Source organism: Rana temporaria, chromosome 10, assembly GCF_905171775.1.
Source record: "Rana temporaria chromosome 10, aRanTem1.1, whole genome shotgun sequence".
Lineage (NCBI taxonomy): Eukaryota > Metazoa > Chordata > Amphibia > Anura > Ranidae > Rana > Rana temporaria.
In genome coordinates this window covers 98,198,660-98,220,486 of record NC_053498.1, presented here as the reverse complement: position 1 = coordinate 98,220,486, position 21,827 = coordinate 98,198,660, and the positions used below count along the sequence as shown (strand labels likewise).

Here is a 21,827-nt window from a genome sequence, read left to right as displayed (position 1 = left end):
TTATACGCCGATAAATACGGTATATATCTAAAAATCAATCAATCCTGATGTATTAACAGCCTATGTAATTCCTTAAGGCCTGAAAATAGCCAGGGCAGTACAAATATTCCCCAAATTACCGCTTTTTGGAAAGTAGAAAGTCCAAGCTATTTAGTAAGAGGCATGGTGAATTTTTTGAAGTTTAAATTTTTTGTCACGATTTTTGGGAAAATTATGAAATTTAACCACTTGCCGCCCGCCCGCCCACCGTCAAATGACGGAGGGGCGGTTTGGCTCTTGTTCTGGGAGGACGACATATGTTGGTGCCCCAGAACAAGCAATATTGCGCGTGTTGCTAGGACACAGCACAACCCAATCTCTGTAAAGAGCTGTGGCACTTTAACCATGCGATCGTCTGTGTCCAATCACAGCTGGTCACATGTAAATACGGAAGTCCCATCAGGTGCTGTTCATCAGTGCTGCCCATCAGTGCCCACCACTGCCACCTATCAGTGCTCAGCAGTGCCTCATATCAGTGCCACCTAATCAGTGCCCATAAGAAAAAGATAAAAAAAAATTGGGTACAGTGTTGCATGACCGTACAATTGTCATTCAATGTGCGACAGCACTGAAAAATAGCCTGGGGGTGAAAGTCCCAGTATTGAGGAGATTAAAAAAAATCACTTTCTTTTTTACATTCTGTCATCAGAGCAGTACAGCGTTATAATATAACGGGTGAAGCGGTGATCAGGGATCTGGTGACAGTTTTTTTTTTCTTTTACAATTAGTTTTTTTACACACTGTGACCAAAGCAATACAGTGTTACCATAGTAGCACTGTACTATGGGGAAGTGATCAGGATTTTTTTTTATTTTTTTACAAATTATGATTGTTTATACCAGTAAATTTCACTGGTATAAGCAACCGATTTTGCTTTATGAAACATATTAATTCAGTGTGTTTTGTTGTGATTAGCTGTGATTGGTCATATCTAATCACATGGTACAGATTCACTGTGATTGACCCTGTCTGTACCATGTGGCCAATCACAGCTAGTGACACAATTGTACACAATGGATGGTATGAAAGGAAGCAATCCATTGTTTACAATTGTCATGTGATCTGCTGTGATTGGTCACAGCAATCACATGGTACCAGCAGCAAGTCGGTACACTAAACATTCATCGGCTGTGTATGAGGAGTGATCCAAGAGAACGTCATGTAACATCCACCCGGATCAACGGAAATCCCACCTGGCTGCCATTTTGCTATAGGCCGGGCAGGAACTAGTTAAATCGTGCCAATTAAAGTAAAAATTGTGGAATAGCTGCATCTCGACACATGTAACCCTGTATATGAACTTTAAGGTTTAGTAAGTTCCCATATTTGCAAAACCCTGATACTGTGTTTCTATTTTTTTCTGCAATAGTCTATTCTGGCGGATGAAGGACATTTAAGTGCTGGTGCAATTAAGATGCTTGGAAACTTCATGAATACTAATAGTCAGCCCTACGTCTCATTTATGGAATCAGCTCTGGATACGTATATTTTTAAAACCCCAAGGTACAATTAAAAAGTAAATACACACATGTGCCATATTTCCCTTTGTACAAATATACATAAACCAAAAGCTCAAAGAGTGGTGAGCTGAATTACCCTGGGCTCCTGGCTTTGGTTTGAGAAGGTTTTGGCAAACTTCAAAGGAGTTTTGATGCCAAATCCAAACCCCACTGAAATCAAACGGAGATGAATCTGTAAAATCAGAACTGCTAGGTTAATAGACAAAGGGTTGTCAAAAATAGCACGGGAGATGGGTGTGGACACTGCTATAGAGAACATGTACCAATGCAAAAAATAAAATAAAAATAAAATTCCATTAATCTGGGAGTGTTTGATTTTTAAAGCACTGACATTTACAAAGAAAAAAACGTGTTTTACGTCGCTGGCAAATGACATTTCCCTCTTGGATTCTTTTTTTTTCAAAGAAAAATGGGACAGAGCCCTCAAATATCCCTCAAAACACATAGGACATAGCATACCCCTAAGATCCACAATGACATGTCATTTGCTGGCAATTTAAACAGTATAATTTTTTGTGAATGACACAGAATGAAAAATGCATGCAAGGCCCTAGTATGGATTTTATGGAAAATTCCATCACAAAAAAACAGGCACGTTGGCAAAGTACCATGCTGGCATCTTGTTGATGTCCCTATGTTGATAAGGACACCTTTGACACGTTTTTAGGACCATTGACAATTAAGGGGTTTACTGTGTTCCCTAGTGTGTGTTCTAAAAAAAAGACTACGTTTTTTTCAACCCGATCATTAAAACGGCCTTGCCTACACACGATCGTGAAACACAAAAATGCTCTTGCAAATCGTGGTGACGTACAACACGTACAACGGCACTATAAAGGGGAAACTTCCATTCGGATGGCTGCTTTAGCTGATTTTGTGTTAGTAAAAGACGATTCGCGCTTTTCTGTCTGTTACAGCGTGATGAATGTGCTTACTCCATTACGAACGGTAGTTTTACCAGAACGAGCGCTCTCATCTCATAACTTGCTTCTGAGCATGCGTGTATTTTTCACGTCGTTAAAGCCCACACACGACCAATTTTTAGAACCCAAAAAACGACAACGTTAAAAACGTCATGAAAAAATAGAGCATGTTCGAATTTTTTTTTGACCATTTTTTAGAACCCGAAAAATGCTCTGAAGCCCACACACAATCGTTTTTAATGACATTAAAAAAAAAATGTAATTTTTTAGAACCCGAAAAACGATTGTGTGTACGCGGCATTACTGTAGGGGAATGAGAGTGACTGGAGGAAATTACAGATCATTGTGCCTAGCTAGTAGGAACTCACAATCTCTCTCTCCTCACAGAACAGGGATAAGTGTGTTTACACCCACACACGTCCCTATTCTGGGTCTCGTGCCCGCGATCGCATGTGGCCGGTGGTCATCACTACCGCCGGCCACGTTAATCGGCACCCTTGCAGTGCAGCGGGCATGCGCACACCTGCTATCCCACTTGAAGGGACCGATTTACAGTTACGGCAGTTCACGGGATCGTGCCGACCTGCCGCAGTATAATGATGGTGGCTGGGCGGCAAGTGGTTAAACAAAGACACAATTTTTGATAAGTCCTTTCATAAAAAACTCACAGTGGTCACATGAAGGGGAGCCAGTCTCTCCAGCTCCATTATTACTAGAGACCGGGACCTATCTTTGTCAGCCTAGTCATCAAGCTCGACGTGCTCAGGGAGTGGATTTTCAGTAAAGAAACCTTGGCTGTTCATTGATGCAAATCTGCAGCTTGTGGGTGTTTAAAGACTACCCTCTTTTGGTGCCACCATATACGTTATGTGGGTGGTAAAAGGTTAGATGGCTAAATTAATATATTTAATGATGTATAGAAATAAATATAGATAAGTATGACCTAATTCCAAAAAAATTCTGTTTCACCAGGTTAGATGAGATCACTGGAGGCTTCGATCAATTGCCCTTGGCCTTGGCCAAACGTTTGGGAAATGTGATCAGATTGAAATCCACTGTAGTTAAAGTCATGAGGAATGAAAAATCAGTGATTGTCCACTACCGTAAAGATAAAACCACTCCTCCCACCAGCATAATCGCGGACTATGTTATCGTAACATCCACCGCAAAGGCAACCAAACGTATTAAGTTCAGTCCTCCTCTGTCCAATGAGAAGGATTTTGCATTGGGTAATATCCACTATGCAAGTGCCACAAAAATCTTACTGAGCTGCACTGAGAAGTTCTGGGAAAAGGATGGTATAGTTGGTGGGAGAAATATCACCGATCGCCCATCACGTTATATCTATTACCCAAGTCACAACTTCACCAGAGGAAGAGGAGTCCTCCTTGCGTCATACACTTTGACAGACGAGTCATCGTTCTTTCTAGCCCTCAGTGATGAAGAGTGCATTGACATTGTTTTTGAAGACTTGGCTGCCATCCACTTGAGATCAGAGAAGGAGCTCCGACGCCTTTGTCCTAAAGCTGTGGTGAAAAAGTGGAGCCTGGATCCATATTCCATGGGTGCATTCGCCCATTTCATCCCGTATCAGTATAGTAACTTGTTTGAGCACCTGTCTCAACCTGAAGGCAGAATATATTTTGCTGGAGAACACACATCACCTCCCCATGGTTGGATTGACTCAGCTATTAAAAGTGGCCTGAAGGCTGCAAGAGCTGTTCACGGAGATGCCAACACATTTCTCCACAGATAGATTAGTTGAATACCGATATGTCAAGCAGTATACTTTAAAAATGCAAAAAAATTATTTTGGTGACAGTTTAATATTATCACCATTCTACATGACTAGACATCTGTGTATTCATTTAGGCTAAGTGCACTAGGGCATTTTCAAAAATGTTATATTGAAGAGAACTATTTATTGGTTGAACTAGATGGACTTGTGTATTTTTTCAACCTGACTAACTATGTAACTCTGTAAGTAGTCATGACTGGACTCATGTTAGAATCATAACCTTTAAAAGTCTATAAAATAATTTGCTGAATACATATCATAAGCATTTGGCCAGCCATCACAAATTCTCAAAGTATTTTGCCTAATATATTTATGTTCTACGTCCATCAGCTCCATCTAGTGGTCATAATGCAGCATTTTTCTGACATACCTCAATCAGAAAAATAATTAGGATCACTAGAAGAAAATGACGATCATAGAAGAAAAAACATATTAGGAAAAATATGGTGAGAATTTGTAACAGCTAGGCGAAAGCTTGTGACACTTGCTCAGCAATAGATATATATATATATTTTAAATAGACCACTTATTCTTTAACCACTTAAGGACCAGACCAATATGCTGCTAAATGACCCAAGGGGTTTTTAGAATTCGGCACTGCGTCGCTTTAACAGACAATTGCGCGGTCGTGCAACGTGGCTCCCAAACAAAATTTGCGTCCTTTTCTTCCCACAAATAGAGCTTTCTTTTGGTGGTATTTGATCGCCTATGCGATTTTTATTTTTTGCGCTATATACAAAAATAGAGTGACAAAAAAAAATCAAATAAAAAAAAAAATCAAATAAACAAAATTTTAGCCAAACATTTAGGACACAATTTATTCAGCCACATGTCTTTAGTAAAAAAAAAAATCGCAATAAAAAAAAATTAGCTCTCTAGCGGCAACAGTGACACTAATACAGCGATCAGAAAAATGATCGCTTAGTGACACTGGCAATAGGGAGTGAAAGGGTTAACTAGGGTGGTGATCAAGGGGTTAAAACTTTATTGGGGGGGGGGGGGTACGGGGGCTACCCTGAACCTAACACTAACTGCCTGTCACACTTACTGTCACACTGACACTAAATGCAGTGATCAGTACATATATGATCACTGCATTCAGTGACACTGTGACAGTGGGGTGGGGGGTGATCGGGGGGGTTAATGTGCCTATGTGTAGTGTGTGTCAGTGTAGTGTTGTGCAGACTTACTGTGTGATGTATTCTGTCCTCAGCGGCGGTTGAAAATACCGCTGAGAGGAGAGAATACATCACTTCCCCCTTCCTGTGTTTACACAGGAGGAGGAAGTGACACACGGGGGAGTGCTCGCATTGGCTGTGAGCGATCCGGAGGGGGCGGACAAAAACAAACAGCCGCCCCCTCGTCCCGGATCGCTCCTGAAGCCACGGAAACCGCAGCATGTACCGGGGGGTCCCGATCGGACCCCCGACCCACGTCTAGGCAGGGACGTACAGGTACGCCAATGTGCCTGTCCGTGCCATTCTGCCGACTTAAATGTACATGCGGCGGTCCGGAAGTGGTTAATTGTTATACCTGTGCAGGTGTACCCGTGAATCATATTTATTTGCCCCATTATTAAATGTCACTTACTTGTTTGTGTCTAGCAGCTTGATTCAGAAGGTCACCTGAATTCTGACCATGACTGCTTTCTCAAGTGTCACCTCACACACCACATACTCTGACTCTAAGACAAGCTAAAGAGCCAGGTACAGGGAAAAATAAATAAAGCTAAATGGGGGCAAATATAATTTGTTATATTTACTCTGCACAGTTTTACAAATTTAAGGCAACATTTTGGGATTTTTAGCATAAATCCCACCAGGATTTGTTTCTTTTTTTGTTAATGGGATGAAGGGAACTGTGCACTAAGGGCCAGATTCACGTATCTGGCCGTATCTTTGTGCGGGCGTAGCGTATCCTATTTACGCTATGCCTCCGCAACTTGGACAGGCAAGTGCAGTATTCACAAAGCACTTGCTCCGTAAGTTGCGGCGGCGTAGCGTAAATTGGCCGGCGTAAGCCTGCCTAATTCAAAATAGGCTGGTAGGGGGCGTGTTGTATGTAAATGAATCGTGACCCCACGTAAATGACGTGCCTAACGAACGGCGCATGCGCGCGCATGCTCAGTATCACGTCGAATTTACTCCATAAGATACGCCAGGCCCAATGCCTGTGACGTGAACGTAACCTACGCACAGCCCCATTCACGTACGACTTACGTAAACAACGTAAAAAGATACGCTTGACGACGTCCATACTTTGCATTGGCTGCGCCTCATATAGCAGGGGTAACTTTACGCCGGACATAAGCCTAGCGTAGGGGGTGCAAGTACGTTCATGAATCGGCGTATCTACCTAATTTACATATTCGACGCGTAAATCTACGGAAGCGCCCCTTGCGGCCAGCCTAAATATGCACCCAAGATACGACGGCGTAGGAGACTTACGCCGCTCGTATCTTGGCCAAATCTATGCGTAACTGATTCTTAGGCCCCGTACACACGAGAGGATCCATCCGCTGAAAAATCTCAGCGGATCGGTTTCAGCGGATAGATCCCCTGGTGTGTACGTTCCAGCGGATATTTATCCGCGGATATTTCCGATTTCCAGCAGATAAAAATTTGTTAGCATGCTAACAAATCTATCTGCTGGAATCGGCTCCAGCGGATCGATCCGGTGGTCTGTACAGACTCACCGGATCGATCCGTCCGAACCCGTCCCTCGCATGCGTCGTAATGATTCGACGCATGCGTGGATTTCCTTATATGACAGCGTCGCGCACGTCGCCGCGTCATCATCGCGGCGACGGCGCAACACGTCACCGCGGTTGAATACCGCTCAGATTTGGATCCGATGGTGAGTACATGCCAACGGATCCAAATCCGCCAGAGGATTTATCCGCGGATACGGTCCAGAGGACCGTATCCGCGGATCAATCCTATCGTGTGTACCAGGCCTAAGAATCAGGCGCATAGATACGACGGCTCACATTCGGACTTACGACGGCGTACGTGGAGATACGCCGTCGTAAGTCCACTGTGAATCTGGCCCTAAGTTTATAAACTTCACAACTTTTTTATATCAATAAAGTTGGCAATGCTGTGCCTTTTTTGATTTACATGTTACTCTCTTTACTTCTTGCTGCATACTTTCCTTTAATTGTATTTCAAGGATGTTGGCAGCATAACACATTCTCAGTTCTCATAATTATCCTTTTCCTATACTATGGTATACAGTATATGTGTTTTATTATACCTACTGGAGGATCTTCCAATGTTTACAGTAGACCTTATGTACTTTAATAAAGTGCTATCAATAAAATTCAGTGCCAAAAGTGCGTTTGCTGTGAGACAGATTCATTTAGCCACTTGGGCAATTACTGTGTACAGCTTTATAGTAAGTAGCTTCACCATTTTTCAAAAGTTATGTTGTGTAGGCATTCATATTGACTCGACTTTGGTCTTTGTTGACTCCAGTGGCAGCTGGTGCTCAATTTTTTGGCGCAAACAAACTGAAAAATTTAGGTCAATCCTCACTGTGCCCATCATATGCAGCCTCACTGTGCCTCATATGTGCCCATCATATGTAGCCTCACTGTGCCAATCATATTCAGCCTCATTGTGCCTCATATGTGCCCATCATATACAGCCTCACTGCGCCCATCATATGCAACCTGTACAGTATGCAGGGTGTACAGTATGTGTAGATAGAGGAGGTGGATGGTATTAGTATATACAAGAAGGAAGATGGGTGTATACATCTATATATACACCCACCTTCCTTCCTCTATATAGAGACTTTCCTCCATCATCACTGACTGCAGATATACATGATCTGTCCTGTATACAGCTATATACACAGTAACAGGACAGATGATGTATATCTTCAGTCAGTGATGATGGAGGGAGGTCTCTATATACAGGAAGTAAGAAGGTGGGTGTATATAGCTGTATAGACTACAGGATAGGACTAGGGTTGCCACCTCATCCCTTTAAAACCGAACAAATATTAATTACACAGGTTCTGTGGCTAATTAAGGTGGTAATTAGACTCATTTGGTGCCTTACCTGCATTAAATTAGCCTCAGAACCTGTGTAATTCATATGTGTTCGGTTTTAAAGGGATGAGGTGGCAACCCTAGATAGGACAGATGATGTAGTCACGTATGTGATAATGATGGAGGAGGGTCTCTCCTCTAAACCAATCTCTGTGTACATATACCCCGCTGGCTCCAGCTGAGTGATCAGTCATCCCCCTCGGGCCCAGTCTGCACTGTCTGCCACTGACTCAGGTGGTGGAGTCTGGTCTATAGTGGAGAGAGGAGAAAGGGAAGTGTGTGTGGAGGGAGTGGAGGGGCAGCTGTCAATTTAAGTGCACTGCTGCTTAGATTACCGGTCCGGCCAAGAAATAGAGAGGCGCTGATCAGGCCTTGCTCCGCTTCCTTCCACTGGTCGATTCAGTATAGCGTTCACCCAACTCACGGCCTAAAAAGAGAGCAATCTTGTTTTGTAGGTCTCCTCCCTACACCCCATTTTCCTTGACTAATTCTGCTTGGGGAATTATTTACGGGACTCAATTTATATCTATGACCTAACTAGTTGGTTTTTCTGTATCTGTGCAATTGGCATTTGTAGACGATAAACAAAGTTGTCAAATTATTTGTCTGCTATAAAACCATAAACAGGAGTGCCCCTTTTAAAGACAGACAGCAATGAGTGTTGCCCTTTCCACACCAAAGCACCTTGACTGGCTACATTCCCTTATATCACAGGATTCTCTTGAATCCTGTTGCAGACTAATTACTTGACTGGGATGAAGGGTGATGGTTACCAGTGGGTATTCCTAACAATATTGTGTTTCCTGCACATGCATAGCTGGCAAACAGCCTATAGGCAGTGCAGGGTTGACCAAGAATGACAAGTTCATCTCCCTCTAGACCAGGGATATCAAACTAATTTTCAACGTGGGCATGCAGTATGATTTCCCTCAAAGGGGTGTGCTACGTTTAGAGTTAGGATTACACTACATACAGTGTGTAGAGTTCAGGATTATGCTATGTACAGAGTGCAGAGTTCAGGATTATGCTACGTACAGAATGCAGAGTTCAGGAGTGCACTACTGTATGTAAAGAGTGCAGGGTTCAGGAGTGTGCTATGTACAGAGTGCAGGGTTCAGGAGTGCGCTATGTACAGACTGCAGGGTTCAGGAGAATGCTATGTACAGAGCGCAGAGTTCAGGAGTGCGCTATGTACAGAGTGTAGTTCCACGGGTGCTCTATGTACAGAGTGCAGCGTTCATAAGTGCATTACATAAAGAGAGCAGAGTTCAGGGGTATGCTAACACAGAGTGCAAGGTTCAGAAGTATGCTGTATACAAAGCGCATCGTTCAGGAGTGTGCTATGTGCAGAGTGCAGTTCCAGGGGTGCCCTATGCACAGAGTGCAGAGCTCATGTGTGCCCTAAGCACAGAGTGCAGGGTTTAGGGGTGTGCTATGCACAGTGTGCAACCCCAACTCAAAGAAGGCATTTATGTTTACAAGTGTAGCGCCCTGCTCCCAAAGATGGGGGCGCTATTTCGAATTTAAGGGATGTCTGGGCTAATAGTTGGGCCTAGACCTGTTGAATTATATACAAATTTGCCTCTGTTCTGGCTGTGGTACTGCCTGGTGGTATTTTCCCTTGTTGCCTGTGGGTGGCGTTACCACTTCAGGCCTATGTTGGAACGCAGGTGTACCATGGTGTATTGGGTGTCCCTCCTCGGCAGCGGTACAGTGGGAGTGGTGACCCCGCTGTGCATGCTGGAAGGGGATACTTAAGGGGCAGACACCATTTTTCGGGGGTCCTTCGCCTCGTGGCCCTCCTGGCCCGAGGTGGGTGTGTGCGATTTCAGTCTCGGGACCACGTTGGCCTAAGGGCTGTGTTCCTGTCTAGTAGGCCCAAGTATCCTGGCTGGGGCCTATGCTTTGAAGGTGATCCTGTGCTGTCTGTCCTGTGGGAAGAAGCCACTCAATGAAGGAAGCCTGACCCGGAAAGGACAGAGCGGGAGACCTTTGGGAGAGGCCTGGTAACTTGATGAAGGATGCACCGTAACCTACAACACCTTACAGTCCACCGGGTTGGCTTAAAGGCTCTTTGGCTGTAAGGCAGGAAGTTCAGGACTTTAAATCCTGTGGCAGAGGATTCCTGACCATCCATTCTGTGTTCTCAGATGCAGGGGCGTAACTAGAAATCATAGGGCCCCATAGCAAAATGTTGTATGGGGCCCCCCAGAGCCGCCCTAGTGTCAATGCAGCGTGACCTGTGCCCCATACAGCGTGACCTGTGCCCTATACAGGGTGACCTGTGCCCCATACAGCGTGACCGGTTCCCCATACAGCGTGACTTGTGCCCAATGCAGCATGACCTGTGCCCCATACAGCGTGACCTGTGCCCCATACAGCGTGACCTGTGCCCCATACAGCGTGACCTGTGCCCCATACAGCGTGACCTGTGCCCCATACAGCGTGACCTGTGCGCCATACAGCGTGACCTGTGCGCCATACTGCGTGACCTGTGCCCTATGCAGCATGACCTGTGCCCTATGCAGCATGACCTGTGCCCCATGCAGCGTGACCTGTGCCCAATGCAGCGTGACCTGTGCCCCATACAGCGTGACCTGTGCCCCATACAGCGTGACCTGTGCCCCATACAGCGTTGCCTGTGCCCAATACAGCCTGGCCTGCCTGTGCCCAATACAGCCTGGCCTGCCTGTGCCCAATACAGCCGGGCCTGCCTGTGCCCCATACAGCATGACCTGTGCCCAATACAGCATTGCCTGTGCCCAATGCGTCATGACCTGTGCCCAATACAGCGTTGCCTGTGCCCAATACAGCCTGGCCTGCCTGTGCCCAATACAGTCTGAACTGCCTGTGCCCCATACAGCGTGACCTGTGCCCAATACAGCATTGCCTGTGCCCAATACAGCCTGGCCTGCCTGTGCCCAATACAGCCTCACCTGTGCAGAGGAAGAGGCAAGCCGGCCGGATCAGCAGAGAGCGGGATTGCCCGCTGTAATAGCTTTCATTTGAATTTCCCGTCTTCCCGGGGCTCATCGTTACATAGCCCCACTCTTAGCCCAACGCCTTTGATGACGTCACATATCCCACACTGGACCGGCGTTCTGTTGATCAAAGGTGTCGGATCAAGAGGTGGAGCTATGTGACATGAGCCCCAGGAACACTGGAAGTTCTAATGAAAGCTATTACAGCGGGCAATTCCACTCTCTGCTGATACAAACAGCTCGCCTCTTCCTCTCCTCTCTCTTCCCCTGGCTGGGAGACCATGCCAGCGATGCTCAAATGCTCTTATCCTCACCGGGCCCCCCTGATCCTCACTCAGCTGCGGGCCCCATAGCGCCCGCGTGGGTCGCTATGGCGGTAGTTCCGCCACTGCTCAGATGGTCTGTAGCAGAGACTATTTCTATACTGTCTGTGCATCATTCAGGCTGCTAGGCCATGTGAGAGGGGTCTATCCGGATGAGCAATACCCACTCAGGAGTGAGTGGTGAATATTAGAACTTTGAATACTATTGTGCATTCTGTACTGCGTACCTGAACCTTCCCCTTCTCTCTATTCTCTCTACTTCCTTCACAAGTTTCATGCAACAAAAATAAAGCCTACAGCCCATCTCTCATTGACTTGAACATGGCCACTCTGATTGGTAATGTTAGCTCTCTCCTCCCTCCGGGCGTATCTCCTCCAAGATTGAACAATTTCTTCTTAACTTAATTTAGCCTAGCTCAGCCCCTCAATAGCACCTCCCCTCCTGAGTTAACAAGTTAGTGATAATTTGTTTGAAGAGAAATTAATTAAAGCGAAGGTCGTCACCTTCTCTTAAATGGGGCACTTAACTATGCATGGCAATAGCCGGGGGAAATTGTCCCTTCCTGAACAGATGACAGAAATATTCTCATCATATCAAACACCCTTTGAAATGGATAAATTGTTGGTTAGCAAGGAGGAATACAAGGCCTTTATCTAGCTAATAAATTTGGCCTGACAAGTCTACACACTCAGATGGTATCTCCTCCTGGCAGGGCTGGACTGGGACAAAAATTCGGCCCTGGACTTCATCCAGACCGGCCCACTTTAATTCAATAAAATGCTGCCCCCACCCCCCCGAAAAATCACGCCCACCAAAAGGCCCCTACATCCATTATTGTATATCATGAGAGGGTGAGAGAGAGGGAGGGTTGAGGGAAAGGGGGTGAGAGGGGGTGAGTGTAAGAAAAAGAGAGTGAGTGTAAAAGAAAGGGGGTGAGTGTAGGACCCCTTTTTACACTGAGGCCGTTTTTAGGCGCTTTTGGGCGCCTGTAAAGCGACTGAAAAACGCTTCCGCTGCAGTCCCAGAGTGAAAGCCTGAGTGCTTTCACACTGGGGCACTGCCAGGGCGTTAAAAAAAGTCCTCCAAGCAGCATCTCTGTTTTAAAAAACGGCCCACTGAGCCATCGGCCCACCGGGAAACTCCCTGTAGTCCCTATGGCCAGTCCATCCCTGCCTCCTGGCCAAATAGCTGAGCATCTCCCATAACACATCTTCACCCAACATTCTTGCATGTCAAAAGGGAACTGTTAAATGGATTAGATCTTCTTAGGCAAAGCCTGTCATATATATTTACATCTAGGCAAGTTAACCCCTTACTGAAACAATATTACATACACACTATTCCTTTTTTTATCGTTCTAAACTATATATACATGTATATACAAATATTCCCAGTTGCTAATGGAGATTACTCATAAACTCCTCATAAGGCAACAGTCTGATCAGGAAGAAGACATTATTAATGGAAATGTCTGGATACATGGATTGAGCACAAGAAAAGTAAATGACTGTAGTTTTAATGGAAAGCTTTGATATTTTTGCAAAAAAAGTACATGGATGCTATATTGGAGCATAGGGGAGCTGGAATTTAGAAGAAAAAAAGTGTACAAAGGTGAACTTACCCTCTAACCACTTCTCGACGGCCGTACGACTATTGGCGGCCGCAGGGTGGTTCTACTTCTCCGGGGCGCCGTCATTTGAGGTCCGCCCCTTTCCGCGTTCCCCGTGCGCGCTCCCGAGCGCGCAGCGGGGAACTCCTGTGCTGGCCGTGTCCTTTGGACACAGCCAATCACAGATCGCCGTGAACGGCCAATCGGAGTGGCCGTTTGCTAGGCGATCTGTGCGGCCAATGAGAGATGATCTCATATGTTTACATATGAGATCATTTCTCATTGCCAGCTCTCACAGACAGCGGTGCTGTCAGGGAGAGAGGAGACCGATCTGTGTCCCTTATACATAGAGACACAGATCGTCACCTCCCCCAGTCACCCCCCTTCCCCCACAGTTAGAACACTCAATAGGCTACACATTTAACCCCTTCCTCACCCCCTAGTGTTAACCCCTTCCCTGCCAGTCACATTTATACAGTAATTAGTGCATATTTATAGCACTGATTGCAGTATAAATGTGAATGGTGCCAAAAATGTGTCAAAAGTGTCCGATGTGTCCGCCATAATGTCGCAGTCGCAATAAAAATCGCAGATCGCCGCCATTACTAGTAAAAAAAAAATTATAAAAAATAATAATTTTTTTTTTACTAAAAATATGTAGAATACGTATCGGCTAGACTGAGGATAATTTTTTTTTTTAAATATGTAGAATACGTATCGCCTAGACTGAGGATAAAATGTTTTTTTAAAAAAAAATTGAGCTATTTATTATAGCAACAAGTAAAATTTTTTTTTTTTTTTCAAAATTGTCGCTCTATTTTTGTTTATAGCGCAAAAAATAAAAACCGCAGAGGTGATCAAATACCACCAAAAGAAAGCTCTATTTGTGGGAAAAAAGGACGTAAATTTTGTTTGGGAGCAATGTCGCACGACCGCGCAATTGTCAGTTAAAGCGACGCAGTGCCGAATCGCAAAAAGTCCTCTGGGCAGGAAGGGGGTTTAAGTGCCCAGTAAGGAAGTGGTTAAATACAAGCTGGCACACTCTGTTTGCAGCAGACTGGGAGGATGAGCTCACAGTGCCTTTCATTTTTTGTCAGAAGCACTGAGCTCAAGGGACAGCTTGGAGCATTGGACCAATGGTAAATTACCATTGACCCCAGCTATCCAACAAAAATGCTGCAGTGGAGGCTGTCCTCTCACTGCAGTGTCATAGAAGGGAGCATATGACTAAGGCCCCGTACACACGATCGGTTTGGTCCGATGAGAATGAACCGAAGTTCATTTTCATCGGACCAAACCGACCGTGTGTATAGGCTATCGGTCTGTTTTCCTTTGGTCCAAAATCTTAAAACATGCTTCAAAACCGAACCGATGGACCGCTGCCCCATCGGACCAAACCGATGGTTAGTACAGAAAAGCATCGGTTCAAAACCCGCGCATGCTCAGAATCAAGTGGACGCATGCTTGGAAGCATTGAACTTCGTTTTTTTCAGCACGTCGTGTGTTTTACGTCACCGCGTTCTGACCCGATCGGATTTTGAACTGATGGTGTGTACACACATCAGACCATCAGGCCACTTCAGCGGTGAACCGGTGAAAACGGTCCGTCGGACCATTCTCATCGGTTTTGTCCGACCGTGTGTACGGGGCCTAAGAGACACATGCTCCCTTCCAGCCCAACTTAACTAGAAAGAAAAAACATGTTTATATGTGTAAGATTGTGTAAGATTTACCCACAATCTCTGTTTTTCTTACACATTTAACCACTTAAGACCCGGACCATTATGCAGGTTAAGGACCTTGCCCCTTTTTGCGATTCGGCATTGCGTCGCTTTAACTTACAATTGCACGGTCATGCGACGAAGCTCCCAAACAAAATTAGCGTCTTTTTTTCCCCACAAATAGAACTTTCTTTGGTGGTACTTGATCACCTCTGCGGTTTTTATTTTTTGCTATAATAAATATCCCCCAAAAAATATATAAAAAAACTTTTTTTTCCCTCAGTTTAGGCCGATAAGGCAATAAGCGTTTATCGATTGGTTTGCGCTAAATTTATAGCGTTTACAAAATAGGGGATAGTTTTATTGCATTTTTATTACTATTTTTTTTTTTTTACTACTAATGGCGGCGATCAACGATTTTTTTCATGATTGCGACATTATGGCAGACACATTGGACAATTTGATACATTTTTGGGACCATTGTCATTTTCACAGCAAAAAGTGCTATAAAAATGCCCTGATTACTGTGAAAATGACAATTGCAGTTTAGAAGTTAACCACTAGGTTGCACTGTTGGGGTTAAGTGTGACCTCATATGTGTTTCTAACTGTAGGGGGGCGGGGCTGGACGTGTGAAGTCAGTGACCGTCTTTCCCTATATCAGGGAACAGACGATCACTGACACTGCCACAATGAAGAACGGGGAAGGTGTGTTTACACCTCTCCCCATTCTTCAGCTCCGGTGACCGATCGCAGGACGCGACCCCAAGGCTGGGCCTTAAAGAGACACGTACAGGTACGTGATTGTGCCCAGCCGTGCCATTCTGCCGATGTATATTGTCGGTAGGGGGTCGTAAAGTGGTTAGGAGGGAGAATGAGAAACTCCTGCTGCTGAAAAGGTACTGTTTCAATCAAGCTAAATCATCTATTTACTGTATATGTTATATGTTATAACATAATAATTTATTATGTATCTATTTACTCTGAAATTACTGGTTTTATAACTTCAAACTTGAGTAATATGTCCGTTAAGCCACTTGCTTAATTACAGTTTTTGAAAATATAGTAAATTACCTTAACCACTTGACAACTGGGCACTTAAAGCGGATGTCTGAGGAAAAAAAAAATATTAAAAGCCAGCAGCTACAAATACTGCAGCTGCTGGCTTTTAATACCAGCACACTTACCTGTCCTGGAGTCCAGCGCCGTCCGCAGCAGAGGACGAGCGATCGCTCGTCACTCTGCTGCCCCCACCGCCATCATCGGTGAGGGAACCAGGAAGTGAAGCGCTACGGCGCATGTGCGAGCTGCGCTGTGCTGACTGGTTCCCGCTGTGTTCTGGGAACTGTGTGTTTTCCAGAATCGGACGTCCTGCCCACCGTCTACCCGCAGAGTGTGTGGCTGGAAGTTGGTGCAGATACCTGTCTTTAGACAGGTATCTGCACCCCCCTCCCCCCTGAAAGGTCTAAAATGTGACACCGGAGGGGGGGAGGGTTCCGATTAGGGGACGTTCCACTTTAGGGTGGAGCTCCGCTTTAAACCCCCTTAATAGCCAGACCAATTTTCAGCTTTCGGTGCTCTCACATTTTGAATGACAATTACTCAGTCATACAATACTGTACCCATATGAGATTTGTGTCCTTTTTTCACACAAATATAGCTTCTTTTGGTGGTATTTAATCACCGTTGTCTTTTTTTTTTTTTTTTTTGCGCTATAAGAGAAAAAAAGACTGAAAATTCAGTAAAAAAAAAAAATTTCTTTGTTTCGGTTATAAAATTTAGCAAATTAGTAATTTTTCTTCATACATTTTGGCCAAAATGTATACTGCTACATATCTTTGGTAAAAATACGTACAAATTGGTCTCATCTGACCAGAGCACCTTCTGCCACATGTTTACTGTGTCCCTCACATGGCTTCTCATAAACTGCAAACAGGACTTCTTGAGGCTTTATTTAAAAAAAAAATTCTTGCCACTCTTCCCTAAAGGCCAGATTTGTGGAGTGCACGACTAATAGTTGTCCTGTGGACAGATTCTCCCACCTGTGCTGTGGATCTCTGCAGCTCCTCCAGAGTTACCATGGGCCTCTTGGCTGCTTCTCTGATTAATGCTCTCCTTGCCTGGTCTGTGAGTTTAGGTGGTTAACCATGTCTTGGTGGATTTGCAGTTATGCCATACTCTTTTCATTTTCGGATGATGGATTGAACAGTGCTCCGTGGGATATTTTTTTATAACCTAACCCTGCTTTAAACTTCTCCACACATTCATCACTGACCTGTCTGGTGTGTTTCTTGGCCTTCGTGATGCTGTTTGTTCACTAAGTTTCTCTAACAAATCTCTAAGGGGCTTCAAAGAACAGCTGTATTTACAGTATTCTGAGATTAAATTACACACTCTATTTACTAATTAGGTGACTTCTGGAGGCAATTGGTTCCAATAGATTTTAGTTAGGGGTATCAGAGTAAAGGGGGAATACAAATGCACGCCACATTTTTCACATATTTATTTGTAATAAATGTTCAAAACTGTTTATCATTTTCCTTCCACTTTACAATTATGTGCCACTTTGTGTTGGTCTATCACATAAAATCCCAATAAAATAAATTTACGTTTTTGGTTTCAACATGACAAAATGTGGAAAATTTCAAGGGGTATGCATACTTTTTCAAGGCACTGTAGACATGCACAATACCACCAGGTCTGTTAAGCCCTTTGCTGATAATATCATTGGGTGCAAATACTATAATTAATCTTTTCTTATATAACGTTTGTAATATTTTGACACTAGTGTACTTCTATATACTTATGGTTAAAGAGGAAGTAAACTTCCTCTGCTTACATTTACCTATAGGTAAGCCTATAATAAGGTAGTGAAAATAGGTAGTGAAAATATCACATGTACCTTTTAGGAGATATATAGTATAAATCCAGACAGTGATATCACTTGCACATGCGCTCTGAAGGAATGGACACAGGTGCCATGCTGTGAATGGCTCCCACGTGAATATAGGGGAGTGACGTCATCACGGCTTCGGCAAATCACAGTAAACCCAGAAGAAACTCCAGGAAAAATTTCAGCCGTCTCAGCAGTGTGCGGGCGCCGCTGAGAGGGCTTCGTTCTCAGGTAAGTATTACATAATGAGCTAGTATGCGATGCATACTAGCTCATTATGCCTTACTCTTACAGTTTTTTCCCCTTTTTTTTTTAAAACTGGGTTTACAACCTCTTTAATGTTATGTTCTGGTTGCAGCAGTTCCTCTGCTCCCAATTACTCTGAATAGAATACTGGTTAATTTCACAGAATGGGAACCCCCTGCTCACACCTTTCCTGGGTGGAGGCACTGCCAACTTTCTAGTCAAAGCCACTCTTCCACTTAGCAAAGGTTCTGGTTCAATTATTTACCCACAGCTTTAGCACAATATCCTGTTTGGGGAGGGCCATTCTTCATAATCCCCCCCCCCCCCAAAAGAGGGCTACACGCTCAAAAAACAATAGTGAATAATGAATATCTAGACAATAGTAGACAATGTCAATTGCTTCCGATATCATCATAACTATTTTCATCTTTTAACGGAGATTACAGATAGACCTTACTGTGGGTTGTAACATCATCAGTTGTAAGCCATATAAGATCAAATTAGCACGTTGGTGATTTATCACTACATTATGCAAGGTTTGCTCCTCCTATTAAGTTAGTAATAAAACCACAGTGCAAATCTACAGTATTAGTTCTGCACAGAAGAAGGACATGGAGAAGCTTGGTAAGTGTTGTTTGCTATTTTTGGTAATAATATATTGTTTTGTTTTTAGGAATGAGGAACATTTACCGTTTTTGCTTTTCGAAAATTTCATTTTTTTTTACATTTTACTTAAATTTTACAATTTTAGTGAAGTGCTTTGTCAATGCAGAAGAAGAAATGAAGGTACTATTTGGGTGTTTTCAGAGGTACAATGGGCTTTAAATTGCTCCTGATGATCACAGTTTATTTGTGTGTGTTTTCTTCCCCTTTTTATATGGTGTACTTTACTATTTTTAAAATGTTTCTTTTTGTTGCTGTTCTTGTACTTTTATACAAAATATGTATTTTCAGGTGCATGCAGAGTCTGGATTCACACATGTGCCCCCTCCCTGAACTGTTTTCTATTTAAATAAATATAAACACATAAAAACACATGTATTTACTATTTTTAAAACATTTCTTATTTTTTTATGTGTACTTGTTTAGAAACGTATTACTTCTGCGTACACATTGAGGCTGGACTCACACCTATGTGATTTCCCACAAATGCATTTTTTTTATATAAAACAGTAGAAAAGCATGAAAACACGTCTCATTAAGACTTGAGCATTTTCAATATGTGTTGATGTACAGTATTTACATTGAAAATGTACCAGTGGAGATGGTACATGGTACCAACAAAAACAGCTTCTTATGTCCCAGGTGCCTCCCCTAAGTGTTTCAGGGGATGTGGACAGGAGGGCAGAGAAAATCACATATGGTGGACACTCCTGAAAGGTGAGTGGTTTTGAATTACGCATTTGCATTTAGAAGTGTTTTTATTATTATTTTTTTTTTTTTCAAATAGTGAAAAATGAAAAACGCCTGTAAACGAAACGCGGCTAAAAGTGAATTACCGCGTTTACAAGCTTTTACAGGCGTTTGGGGTTTCAAATCCCTGTGAACATCTGTCCTGAACGCATTTTTTTGCTTTCCAAACCATGGGGTGGATTCAGTAAGCAATTGCGTCTGCGTAACCATAGTTACGCAGCGCAATTGCTTAGTTGCGCCGGCGTAACGACTTTTCTGTATTCAGAAAGCTAGTTACGCCGACTGCAGCCTAAGATATGACTGGCATAAGGCTCTTATGCCGTCGTATCGTAGGCTGCATTCTTACGATGGCCGCTAGGTGGCGTTCCCGTAGTGGTCAGCGTAGAGTATGCAAATTGCATACTAACGCCGATTCACAACCATACGCACGCCCTACGTACGCAGTTTACGTCGTTTACGTTCGTCGGGTTCCGCCCAAGGCTGCTCCTGCTATTAGCAGGAGCAGCCAATGCTAAGTATACCCGTCGTTCCCGCGTCGCGATGTTTGAAAATGACGTCGTTTGTGTAAGTGAATCGTGAATGGCGCTGGACGCCATTTACGTTCACGTTGAAGCAAATGACGTCCTTGCGACATCATTTGCCGCAATGCACGTCGGGAAAGTTTCCCGACGGAGCATGCGCACTACATTCGGCGCGGGAACGCGCCTAATTTAAATGATCCACGCCCCCCTACGGGATCATTTAAATTACGCGCCCTTACGCCGGGCAGTTTTAAGGAGCGCCCGCGCAAATTACGTAGCTACTGCTTCATGAATGAAGCGTAGCGCAGGTAATTTATGGAGGCGCAGCGTTAAAACGGTACGCTGCGCCTCCGTAAGAGGGCGCAAGTCGTACCTGAATCCACCCCAATGCTTCTAAACTCAACAGCCTAGAAATGACTATAAACGACCTTGTGTACATGTACCAACAAGAAAACACAGAGGAGAGTTCAAAGGTAGCTGTAGAAAAATGCCCAACTGCTCCTAAACGTCCGTATACCAGCAGCAGTGTACATAAAGAGCATATAACTTTATGTACTCTTTAATTGAGACAAAATTTCAGAAAATCCCTCTGGCAGGACTTATTGGGTCGACCAAAATAGAGGCTACTGAGACAAACTGAAAAAAATTACTCCACCTGACAGAGATGTGTGATATGACAACTTATAGTGCCGGGTGCAGGAGTACAGGAGCGCTCCAGCACTTGGCACCCCACTGCCACTCTGCAAATACAAGTCAGGCAACAAGGTGTTCTGATCTGGACAGTGGCGGTAGCCTGGCAAAATCTGTGCTGGGCATTTTCATCCACTCTCAGGCAGACTGCTTGCAATTTTGGAGTCACTGCACTTCCTTCCTTTCTTGTTTTTTCTTATGTTTTTTTTTAAGTGTACCCATTTATACTTACCAATATTTTGTTACATTTTGTTCAAATTGGACAAAGGTTTCCCTGTTGCAAAGATTACATTTCTACATGGAAATAAGTAATGTTCTCACAATATTAAAATGAACTCAGGAATGGGTGCTATGCTCCTGTTCAGGAATAGTGTTGAGCAGAATACGCCATATTCGATTTCGCAATATATCTCGAATATATAGTCGAATATTCGAGATATATTCGCTAAATTCGAATATTCGTGATATTTTATCGAAATGAAATGATTGCGAATTTTCGCTATTGCGAATGCGAAAATAATTGCGAATTTTCGACAAATGCTGTAGGAGCACTCTGATTGGCTCAGAATATTCGTGATATTTTACAATACAAAATAATTGCGAATATTCGGCAAATGCGGAAGGAGCACTCTGATTGGCTCAGAATATTCTTGATATTTTACAATACAAAATAATTGCAAACATTCTGCAAATGCGGAAGGAGCACTCTGATTGGCTCAGAATATTCTTGATATTTTACAATACAAAATAATTGCGAATATTCGGCAAATGCGGAAGGAGCACTCTGATTGGCTCAGAATATTCGTGATATTTTACAATACAAAATAAAAAGTGTTTTGCATTGGTGGTGATTCTTTACTCTATCCATCTGTCACAGCCGTTTGTCAATCAAACACCTTGAAGATTGAACACGTTCATGCTGCATGCTTTGGACTTTTTTTCACTTCACATATCAAAGACATTTTTATGAAAGATTATTTTTCTATTATTGGGACTATATTTCTTTATATATTTGTTTCACTGTGTATTTCACAAGTTATTTGCGCTTGCTTATTTTATAATTTGCCCACATATCTTGTCACTAGACATATTT

At 43.6% G+C, this 21,827-nt stretch overlaps 2 protein-coding genes across 2 annotated transcripts in view; both read left to right on the top strand.

The window, feature by feature from the left end:
- LOC120915366 (L-amino-acid oxidase-like) overlaps positions 1-4,850 on the top strand; it is a 50,910-nt gene extending 46,060 nt beyond the window's left edge. Inside the window, exons 6-7 of the mRNA XM_040325796.1 lie at positions 1,409-1,542; positions 3,455-4,850. Of these exons, the coding sequence (XP_040181730.1) occupies positions 1,409-1,542; positions 3,455-4,238 (918 nt within the window). The 3' untranslated portion in view covers positions 4,239-4,850. The remainder of the gene's footprint in view (positions 1-1,408; positions 1,543-3,454) is intronic.
- A 13,341-nt stretch (positions 4,851-18,191) lies between these two features.
- The window catches only part of LOC120915365 (L-amino-acid oxidase-like), a 54,381-nt gene continuing 50,745 nt past the window's right edge, over positions 18,192-21,827 (top strand). Inside the window, exon 1 of the mRNA XM_040325794.1 lies at positions 18,192-18,734. Within this exon, the coding sequence (XP_040181728.1) occupies positions 18,722-18,734 (13 nt within the window). The 5' untranslated portion in view covers positions 18,192-18,721. The remainder of the gene's footprint in view (positions 18,735-21,827) is intronic.